Source organism: Cryptomeria japonica, chromosome 9 (genome assembly GCF_030272615.1).
Source record: "Cryptomeria japonica chromosome 9, Sugi_1.0, whole genome shotgun sequence".
NCBI lineage: Eukaryota > Viridiplantae > Streptophyta > Pinopsida > Cupressales > Cupressaceae > Cryptomeria > Cryptomeria japonica.
Genome location: NC_081413.1, coordinates 652,782,413 through 652,794,613, shown reverse-complemented (window position 1 = coordinate 652,794,613; position 12,201 = coordinate 652,782,413). Strand labels below are relative to the sequence as shown.

The following is a 12,201-nucleotide window of genomic DNA, read 5'->3' as shown; positions in this document are numbered from 1 at the left end:
ATTTCCCTTTGAATTCATTATTTTGCAAGGCCATAAGTCCTTTTTCATCATGTTGTGGGATAGTGGGGGGTCTTTGACTTCAATTAAACTCTTCTCCTACATGATATGTTATGCTCAACAAACATGTTGTGGGTTAAGGGGAACACCATTTTCTTTACATCAGAGTTATCTCACACGATCACTTCCCTACTCATGAACACACCACGGGACCCACACAAACACACTCTCAACATGAGCAAGCCGCTGAGCCTCCAACACGTGTGCATATGTGTACACCTAGATAGATGGGGACCACTCGAATCTAACTTGGCAATTCTAGTAAAATACAATACTTTGAAGAATGACAGAGGTCTTCGAGTCAAACCGCCATACTGGTCAAACTACCATGAATCAACATATTTGAATCTGCAATCCCCATGAATCAAACCCAATTGGTCCAACACACAATGTTGCATATATAGATCAGCACCAACATTGACTTGTACTATGTAACCCACGTTCATCTGCAATCTATAACATTTGTGTAGTTGTATAGTATAACTTGTGTGTTATGCACATTACTTGCTACCTGCTTCTCTGCAACTTCTTGACATCCCTGTAACACTAATTGACATCAATGACAATAATACCAACATTTTTTGTTGTTATCCTTTGTCCTTGATGTTAAAGGGGGAGAAATATTGACATATCCTGAGGAGAGATATGGAGAGATATGGAGTTTAGAGTATTCGTTTCTAAGGGGGGGAAAAGTGATTATAAGTGTTTTCCCATCAATGACAAAGGGGGATATTTCTAGAAATATATGTTTGGTTGTCATCGATGTCAAACCTAATGATCTGGATTGGTCCAGATATAGATATTTAGTGTACAAAGTACAAGTGTTGCAAAGCATTGATACATACATATGATGAAAAATGGAATATAGGTATATATGCATAAAGGTGAATAATATTTTTGATATGTCAGGTTGCAATTGTTGTAGATATCGCAAGTGTGTTTATCAAAATGATTTTTCTCCAGAAATACATGTTGCTAGTATGTAGATATTGTTGGAAACCAATAATACTAAGAGGGGGGGTTAATCAGTGTTATACCGGAATAGAGGATTTTAATCTTAACAAAACATTCATACACCAACCACTATATCGATATAAATAGAATTGAAAGAAGTAATGCAACCAATAAGACAAACACATAAATGAGAAACATAACACAGAGATTTATACGTGGAAAACCTAAAAGAGGAAAAACCACGGTGGGATTTGTGACCCACAATATCAATTCACTGGCCATATGAAGAGATATTACAATGTATGATGGGTCTACACTTGCAGAAAGGCTTATAGCCTAGAGCACACTGCCCAATCACAATAGGAGCCTCACTAAGTACATAACAATCCAAACAACAATCCGGAGAAGTATGAACTTCTTAATATAGCATCTCCTATGCCATAATATAGTTCTAGTTTAAGCTCTGTTTGTTTCAGTTAAAACCTTAAACCCCTGTACCGGAATAACCCTTACAATGAATTCCTCTCATACATAGTCTCTCAGAATGATTTCGCATCATATTACATTTTCATGTCCATAACAATCCACTTTTCATATTACAAAATGATCTATCAAACTAGCCTATATACCCTATACAATTTTCATACCTTATGTCGGCTTACAAAGGTATATACAATATCATATTACATGTCGGCTAGATAACATAAATGAATAAGCATTAAAACAATTTTCCAATGTCGGATCCAATATGTGTCAGCCTCCAATACCGATGACCTTTGTTATACCATGTTGGCCTACATTGTCAGTGACCAAATAAATCTTCTAACCTGTCGGTATCGGTGTAGAGTCTGTGAAGTGCCTGTCGGTACACCATATGAAGCCGGAACCCAAAATCATGTTGCCATCAATGACAACATAATGAAACCAACCAATAGAGTATCAATTGCCAACAGATATGTTTCTCATGTTGTCTAAGTTTTGGTGTTGGTTGTAGAAACCGTTTTGGTGCTCTGGTAGTGTATTCAACATTGATGGTGTTTGGCAATGATTGCAATGCTCCACATTCCTCTGCATTTTATATTCTAGTGATGATATTTTGGAAATAAGTTGTTCATGATCTCAATTCTCCTTATGTCAAGTTGGATCATGTTTGTGTGCTTCAAAAGTGTTCTTGTGGAAGTTCAAGGACATCATCATTTTAGCTCTAGCTGAACTTGAATGTTTTTTTCTTGTTTTGTTCTAGTGCTTGTAACATGTAATCTGATCATTGGAATATTCTTGAAGGAAATCATGTAGAAGATCGATGAAGAAATATTCTTGAGGAAAGTGTTCTTAAGGCCAACTTGATGCATATACTAGTAGCATATATATGTTATGACTGGACCAACATAAAAAATATATAGAAGTTATACATATGGGAGTGGAAGTGAATATGCAAGTATGAGTGAGAGTTTGTGTATTGAAGGAGAAAGGCATAATTGATGTGACTGTAATTGGAGAAGGCATATTGAGTTAGAATTGCAGATATTCTTAACAAGTTCTGTTGGAAGAAGTTATTTAGATATCTGAGCTTATCTGGAACTAATCCCATGCATGTGTAGATGCAATTTTCTCAGTTCATTTTTTGTCTCTATTTTTTAGTAGTGAGCCTTCCAATAGTAAGTTGTATTCTGGGTAGTGAGCCCTCTAAGAAATGACCCCTTTGGTTGTGAGCCTTATAATCTTCATATAACTAGTTACATTATCCTGAGAATTAACCCTCTCTGTGGTTTTTCCCATTTGGGTTTTCCATGTAGAAAAATATGGCGTATCTCTTGTGGTTGTGCATTTTTTTCATTTCAGTTATGTTGCATGCATTTCTTTTGGGTTGAAATTAATTGATAATAAGTTAAGTTTCAAAACTTTTGTTTTAATCCTTTTAAAGGGGAATATTGATTCACCCCCCTCTCAATATTCTAGTCTATTCAACAAAAAGAAGAAAATAAATATTCATCATTTGAATTGGAGGATTTATCTATGGAGGAATCATTGTTTCTCTATATTTCGACATTCTTTCTTCACATGTCCTCTTCCATAGTTCCAACATTTCACTTCATTCTTCTTCCCAAGAGTTACAAATTGGCCCTTAGACTTTTCCTTAGTACCAACCATATCCTCTCTAGACCCTCTTTCCTTAGGCCTTCCCCTAATATTCGGATAATCACTTGAACTATCCACAACCTTTCTCCTCATTTTTTGTGCCAACAAAGTTGCAAAAAGGGCATCCATCTCTAGATCTTCAAGGTTAGCAACAATAGAAAGTGAAAATTTTCCATGACTCGGGTAAAGAACAAATAAGAATAATGTATTTGTCCTCTTCTTCAACCTTTACATCTATAGAGGCTAGTTGACTCAAAATCATATTCAATGAATTTAAATGCTCAACTATTTGTCTCACCTTCCTTCATCTTCATAGAAAATAGATTTTGTTTTAAGTATAGAATGTTTAGCTCAAAAAAATTTCTTGGAATGTTTCACATATAAAATGATTCCATAGAGCATATGCAATCATTTCCTTTGACACATTAAAAATGAAAAAATCTATGAGACACAATTTGACTATACCCCATGTCTTTGTGTTCGTCTTCTCCCAATCTTCATCACTTATTTTTTTGGTTTTCTTTTCATTTCTTAAAACCATTCATTGGTCTCTTTCTTCAAGAGAATCCTTTATTTTTAGCTTCCACAACTCATATCCCATTTCATTTAATTTCTCTATGTTGAAATGAGAAGAAGTTGTGCCATGATTTCAACACAAAAATTTGCAAAAAAAATGATCAACCAAACTCCCACTACAACTTAAAAAATATTTGTTCTACCACCCAAAATAGAAAACTGGCCAAGATCTAATACCAATTGTTAGAAAACTAAAAGTGAACAGCAATATTAGAATCTTAAATAAATTGTAAACTAGATCCATTTGTGTTTATTGTACGTATTTTTTTAACTAGCAATAACAATGAAAGTATAGAGATGAAAACTAAACACATAACATAATGTTTAATGTTGAGAAACCCTTTAGAAAAGAAAAATCCAAAGAGATATATAGCTTCCATTATCATAAAAATGTGATTACAATACATCCACTCTAACTCCTCTTGAACATTCAATATGACAACACAACCCCTACAAACTAAACTTGAACAAAACTAAATACAACTCCACTTCCAAGAACTTGATAAACAAATTCAACCAAAAGAATGGCACCCAAGTTTGAAACCCAATTCCTCCACCTTGGAATCATCACATGTAGTTCACTATTACCTCTTACAAATTTCTTAGAGCTCTCATAAGTCATTATTCATGTATGGGTGACAAGGGATCAAATAAAGAATATTTTGTCATAGAATCTTATGATAGGCATCATAATTTATAGATTCTCTTACAACATATTACAAGTGTCTTCATGATCCAAAATAGTTTATTTTCAAAGTGGATGTCAAGATTGACCAACTTCACTTATTTAATATTATCATGATGTTTAACCATCAAAAGTAACTCAATAACTTATCAATAAATAGACAACTATCAAGGTTAGTAAATAAATATTTAATGTATTAGTAAAAACATAATTGTACAACTATCAATGAAACTCTACATCTCTTATAACTGAATTACAAACAATAATAGAAGTAATTAACTACATGGATTTACAAGGTTGATGACACCTAAATCCCAACAATTAGATGTTATTTATTGTACATTTTCAAGGTATAATTGCTAAAGCTTTGTGAGCATCTCAAATTGTTTTGAAAAAATAATTTCATGGGGTATTTGTCTTAGATATCCTATATGTTTTTTAATTCTTAATAAATCAGTAAATTATCTAGTTGAGAACATTACACAAGATGAGGATGTTGCAAGGTGTGTGCCCTTGGTCTCCTTGTGTTGTGCAGCACAACATTCGGGTCTAGTAGTTGTATCAGGCATTAACAGGTCAATCTTTTGGTGCAATGACAACCACTCTTGTAACAAGTGGTATCAAAGCTTGGTCACAAGTTCAAACCCCTCACTTGCGTTTGGGAAGGATTGTTGCAATGTGTGTGCCCTTGGTCTCCTTGTGTTGTGCAGCATAGCACTCAGGTTTGTGACATGGCTTAACCCCCTCATGTGGATTCTATAAGTCTAGTGGTTGTATCGAGCATTAACAAGTCAATCTTTTGGTGCAACGGCAACAGTTCTTGTAATAGAGGAAACTATTCAAGTTGTTCTTGCTTCTATTCCTTCATATGCTTCATAAAGTTGGGGTTCAATCTCTCAAACTATAGTGGAAGTATTGGAAGTGGAACCCCAATACCCTCTTCAAAATTATAGGTCTTGTAAATGCTACTCATGGTTTTCTCCACATCTATCAATGGTTGAACAATTCAACCACTTTTTGCAGCTTCAATCTTCTCCTAGAACCTGGCATCACCAATTTTAGTGCATTTAGTCTACAATGCTTGAACTTAACTTGGCTCACTTTGCATGTTGCATTCTCTATCAAGGCATCCCCATGGGAAAGAGTCCAGTTTAAATGGGCATCCCTTGCCTCTATTGTCCTTTCTCTTGACATTTGAAATTCTTAGGCATCTCTTCTAATTTTTCTCCTAAGCTCAAGAATCTTGGAATTGGATCCATGACCTTTTTAAATCATTTTGTCCTTCCCCATTCTCTTGCCACATGATTTTGTTGGGTAATTGGCCTTGTAGATATTGGTCAAATACACGTAACTATAGCATGCTTTTAGGGTGAAGATTATTTTCTACATATCAAAGGATAAGAATTCTACTATATTTTCCAATTGTAATATCGATGTTCATTTCTCTCTTTACTCGTGAAGGCTATGATTTGTGTTGATGTTTTGATCCAAATTCAAGTGCAATCTCATAAATTTGCACTTGAGGTTGATCACCTCCTTGAGAGTTGTACCGCTAGGTGAATGTCCCCTACACTATTGTCAAGGTACCTCCAAACTCTTTATCTCCTTCAAGGGATCATAGGCATCATCAAAGTTTCTGCCAAAAAAGGTTACCATTGAATCCCATGTAAATTCACAATTCTCTACTACTCGTGGTTAGTCCTAACCTCTTAGACTGCATTCTTTGTAACCGTATTCCTCTTCTCAAAGGCATGGGGAGGCTATTCAGCTTGATTCTAACAATTTTCTTCATCTACTACCTGTCATTTCTCTAGTCTGCCTACAACAACTACTTGAGGACGATTGAAGCTATTATAGCTCCAAAACAGACCTTTCATACAACATGTTAGTGACAGGTTAGTCAATCACAACCGTTAATTGCAAAATCGACGGTGTAAAACGCGCGACTAACATGCGTGTTAGTCACTCCGTACTGTCTTTTTGGAGCTAGAAAAGACGCGTCCCTTGAGAACACTCTTGAAGAGAAATCTACTATTAGTGGCCTATTGATGACACTACCTACTAATGTTTGGGGTTTTAATTCTAATGATAAAAAACTATTTTTATTTACTTAAAAGTTATTTTATACTTTAAAGTTTATGTGTGTGGATATACATATATGTGAGTGTGTATAATTTTAAAATATATATTTTTAATTTAAAATTTTAATTTTAATATGTAATATTTTTTTATATAAAATTTAATATTTGACTTAACATAAATGATATATTTATTATAATTTATTTATATAAAATAAAATACTTATAATTATTTTTAAATTAAAAATATTTATACAAATCAAAGGAGACAAATTAGAACCCTTCCAATTATTATTATTTACAATAAAGTCTGCCATAACAAATGTGAACATTTTATTCTACTAAAAACAGAAAAAGAAAAAAGGATTGAAGCCTTGATGACCATTTTAAACTTTTGCGACATGTCACCCCTGAAGTCACCTCGAGTCAACCTCGTTGAATTGTCATGGCAGTAATGACATTATTTACTATGAAATTTATATACCTATTTAAACGTAAAGGACTTTGTTCAGAACAATCTGAGCTCCATGTAGAGGCCGAATGGTAAAATTTTGAGCAGGGGCATGGACATAAGCAGGAGATAGAGACCAAGAAAACCTCTGCAAAATCATGGCTAAAACTACCTTGGCCTCAATCAGAGAAAAATTCATGCCCAAACATATTCTCGATCCAAATCCAAAAGGCATAAACGCCGCTTGATGAGTAGCAGCTTTTGAAACTCCTTCATGGAAGCGTTGAGGATTGAATTCTTTTGCATCTCTTCCCCACAAATCTTCATCATGGTGAAGTGCAGCTATGGGTACTGAAATTTCAGTGCCCTTGGGGAGAACAAAGCTACCCAATTTTACGTCTCTGCTTGCCTTTCTTACCATGAATGGCAATGGTGGATACAACCTTAGAGCTTCATAGACAATCATATTCACCTGCAATATAACAATGGGATTTAGTCCATTTATTTGAGAATTCATAATCTTGGGATGAAAAATTCAAGAATAGACATAAGATTTCCACAGTTCATAATAACATTAAAATGTGTCCATACAAATAAATGCTACGCACAACACATTCAAAATTCAAAATTCAAGAAGTTTGAATATATTCTCACAATTTTGAGGCGACTTAGAAGCTCGGCATTGGGGGGATCCTTGTTACATAAATCAAGAACTTCTTCTCTGGCCTTGTCTTGCCATTGGGTGTGCATGGCAAGAAGAATGATGCTCCATGCCAGTAAAATGGCTGTTGTCTCATGCCCTGCCACAAAGAATGTCTTGCACTCGTCGATGATATCTTGAAAACTCATGCTTAAATGCTCTTTTTCTTGTCTGTTGGCAGCCATCATCAAGCTAAGAAGATCACTGTTATCCAGGTTCTCATCCTTTTGCCTATTCATGATTATCTCTGATAGTGCTCTCTGAAGTTCTGCATCTATCTTGTGGGCTTTCAGATTGCTCTTAGTAGGCAAAAATCTGATACCAAAAACAAATTTATGGTTTAGTTAAAGAAGAAAATCGAAGTAAACAGTTTTCATGTGATTTATAGTTTGGGTCAGTTGTATTAATTTAAACAATGCAATTTAAGTTTTGACTTGTTTAAGTGGTTTATCTGAAATTATATCAATTGGTAGATCTTAATGAAGAAGCTAGCATGACTTCAGATGAGCCACCTAAGTAATCAAAACTTAGCTTACAGTGTGTTATTTAAGTCCACAAAAGATTCTCATGTTGTTTCTTGTTAAGGCCATTCATTTCAATTTAAACAACGTAGTCTAAGTTTTGATTTATTTAGGTGGTTTATCTGAAAACATACTAATTGGTGGGTCTTATTGGACAAGCTAGTATGATTTCAGATGAGCCACTTAAGTAAATCAAAGCTTACAGTGTGCTATTTGAGTCCAGCGGAAAGTTCTCATGTGTTGTTTAATCATTTATTTCAATTTAAACATCACATTCTAAGTTTGGATTTGTTTAGGTGGTTCATTTGAAATCATACTAATTGATGAATATTATTGGAGAAGCTATAGCCTGATTTCAGATGAGCCACTTAAGTAAATCAAAGTTTATAGTGTGCTATTCAAGTCTGACAGAAGGTTCTCATGTTGTTTATTGTTTGGGTCATTCATTTCAATTTAAACATCAAATTCTCAGTTTTGACTTGTTTAGACGGTTCATTTGAAATCTTACTAATTGGTGGTCTTATTTAAGAAGCTAATATGATTCAGATGACTCACTTAAACAAATCAAAACTTAGAATATGTTATTTAATTCCCACAAAAAACATGAATTCCATTCAAACAGTCACAATATCCCCACCCTCCAGCATAAATGTTAGGCAAGTTTGTTTTTGAAAGTGACTTGTTATCCATAAACAATAATAAGGCAGACTTGTATATTGCTACTACTTAACTGCAAATGTACATGTACATGATAGTTACAACTTAACAGTAAATGTACATGATAGTTAAGCACAACCCTCCCTGATTGTTTAGAAAATAAAATGAAAATTAATTTTTCAATGGATTGGATTCATTTACCTGTATCCTGGGATAATAAGCTTTCGGAAGCTTTCAGCAGCCAGAAGGCATTGTTGGTACTGCAAATCAAAGATGTGCTTTCCTTCCTCAAAGCTACCACCAAAAGAAGTTTTTGCAATAATGTCTGCAGTAAGATCCCGGAATTCTGTGACTACATCTATTTCTTGCGAAGCAGAATCAATGATATTTTCCCACTTTTGTAGCATATCAGTTGTGCTCTCCACAGCCATTGGAACCATAGCCTGCTTGTTTTGCAAAGAGAAAGTTAATTAGACTCTTCATGGTCATTCTAACTAGTTATGGATCAGACTTAAACAATGTGCTTTCAGTTTTGTTTTGTTTGAGTGATTCATTTGAAATTATACTAGTCTTTTTAATACAACTCATTTATAATCTTTCTAATACAATTCATTTATTAGTGTGATTTCAGAATTTTCAAAGAGAAAGCTAATTCAGTTCTTTATGATCATACCAATTAAACATGAGTCAGACTTAACAATACATTCTAAGCTTTAACTCTCTTAAATTGCTCATCTCAAATCACACAAATAGATAGGCCTTACAGTTAAACCCATTTATTAATGTGATTTTAGAAAAATCATCTAAAAAATCTAAACTTAAAGTATGTTGTTTAAAAAATCATCTAAAAAATCTAAACTTAAAGTATGTTGTTTAAACCAAACCCTTACGAAATCACCCTTTTTCGCAGAAAAGAAAAATGTATACCTTTAACCTTTCTAAATGGAAAGCGGGACTGATAAGTCTTCTTTGTCGAGCCCATTTTGCTCCTTTAGAATTGGTTAGACCATCTCCACATAGATGTCTCAGTGGTATTGGCATCTCAGGCTTCTCAAAGGCCCCAGATTTATCAGATAGCAGCTCTCTGATAAGCTCCGGCTGAGGAATAACAAGTCTTGGTGTAGGACCGAACCAGTACACAAAATTCCTACCTGTGCTTCACACACCAGAATATTAGCTCTCTTATACTGTTCACCTAGAAAAGAAAACAAACACCCAACTAAAGGAAAAGAAGTTCCACCATAGATTTTGGTCCAATGATAAATCTCTGGAAGAGCTCGTGATAAAATGTCATGGGAAAATCCCATAGGAGAAGACTTTGCCTGCATCATCAATGCAGCTATTTCCTTTATGTTTCCATAAAAGAGCTTGTATGGAGGACCTGAAATGCCATGAGATTCCCAATATGCCTTCAGTCGACGAGGCCTCCACCATATGTTGATCACAACTTTGCTCACAAAGCCAAAGATAATTACACAGCCCACAACAAGCAGGCACATCACTGTAAGATGAAGACCCATCTGTCTTTCTTACAAAGCCTCAAGATTCAAAGAACCTCAATATGTAGGGTAGTTAAGATTTCTCTCATCTATTTAAAGTTTACTTAAGATCTAAAGAAGCTAAATAAGCAGATTAGTTAGGATTTCAATCATCTGTGATTAGAAATAATTCCAACACAGTCGGAAGCAGTTGCTAGATTTGATGGTGGTGTCTCACCAATTTATATATTTCTCTAGAGAAGCCTCTTATCGCCCAAAAGAGAATTTTTAGACACTGAAAATAATAATAGATTTTAGCTGTATATACATATTTTATACAAAACATCAAAACAAAAAGTTTTCTCCAAAACATAGGTAATTAACTATTGTAAGTGCCAAGTAGAAAATGGTGGTGAACACTAATTTAGTTGAAAACCCATTTCATCTTATTCCTTAAAATCTATAATTAGAAAATCAAAACACTTATGAATCATGCAATTAATAAAATTCTAAACTTGTGAAATATCCATATCAAAGTCTTCATCTTAAAATCTATAATTAGAAAACCAAAACACCTTGTAATCATGCAATTATAAAGATTCCGACCTTGGGAATACCCATTGACATTAAAGTCTTCATCTATCCTTTAAAAAAATCCTGCAATATTTTTTCTGATTAGAAAAAGTGTCAGGTAGTCAGCAAGCTTGATCGGTCAAACTGGATCAGCAGCCATGATCAGTGAGTGCATGTGCATGAAAGCATCTGTGGTTTAAAATAGAGAATGCACAAGACAGAAGGAATTCTCTATCACGTTAGAAGATCAAGAGCAAATCATGTAGCCTTTTCTGTGCATGTTTTTTTACATTTAATCACAGAATGGTGATATTTGAAGTATTCAAAGCTTACCTGTCAAGTCAATAGACTGGATCTTGCCATCACCTGGCATGTTTTATATTTTCCAAAAGCTATTGTTTTCTTTATTTATTGAATCGTTGTTTTGTGCAAGGAAAGAGAACAAATCATGGCATCTTTTACATTTTTATAACCAGTTAGGTTTTCTTTGCTGATTTATCATCGTGTTTTCTTTACTGTTTTATCATTTTTATATGCAGGGATCTAACCATTGCAGTTTTCATTATATTATTATTTGTTATGAGCTTAGACTTCCATATTATACAATTGAAAGAGTTTGACTCACCGACTCACACCGACTAAACTCCACATGAAGCTGGGCAAATGAGGAAGTGCTTGAAGGGAAAACCACATGCATTCTCCCTCATCCTTTTTTTTCAAAGGTCTAAATAGTTTTTATATTATGGGTGATGTGTTAGTTGTTTGGATGAGAAGTGGGTCTCCATATAAACAATTAACATAGTGATGATATTAAGTTATTTATATTAGATATGTTTTTATATTCTTATTAATGTTTATTCAAAATTGTTATTAAGGATAAAGTTGAGATAAAGAAATGTTCAAATAAATTAAAAATTTGATACCTTACAATCATATTATCCTTTTTTTCCCATTTATAAAACCTTAAAATGTCTTCCACAATCACTCATTCATTCAGTGTTTGAGCTTCTAGGGGTTTCTATTAGATGATTCATTCACAACAGATGTATTTTAGTATATAGCAAACAAACTCTCTTATACAAAGTTAGTGGACACAATCACTCACCCATTTGGTGATTGAGCTTCTATGGGCTTCTAGTGGAAGATTTATTCATAGCTGATGTCTTCTACTATCAGCTCTCTTATACAGATTTAGTGGACACAATCACTCACCCATTTAGTGGTCAAACTTCTAAGGGTCTTACAGTAGAAGATTCAATTATAATTGATGCCTTTTACTATAGATTGTGCAAGTTCTCATACAAATCTATTGGCCACAGTCACTCACCCATT

The 12,201-nt window shown here is 34.1% G+C and overlaps 1 protein-coding gene across 1 annotated transcript; it reads right to left on the bottom strand.

Annotated features, from left to right (window-relative positions):
* Positions 1-6,791: 6,791 nt before the first annotated feature.
* On the bottom strand, positions 6,792-10,383 carry LOC131045754 (cytochrome P450 734A1). Its single transcript, XM_057979345.1, has 5 exons — positions 10,059-10,383; positions 9,746-9,969; positions 9,020-9,261; positions 7,595-7,955; positions 6,792-7,412 (listed from the first exon to the last, which is right to left on the bottom strand). The coding sequence occupies exons 1-5, from the start codon at positions 10,336-10,338 to the stop codon at positions 6,978-6,980; spliced, it is 1,542 nt and encodes a 513-aa protein (XP_057835328.1). The 5' UTR covers positions 10,339-10,383; the 3' UTR covers positions 6,792-6,977.
* Between the last annotated feature and the right edge of the window lie 1,818 nt (positions 10,384-12,201).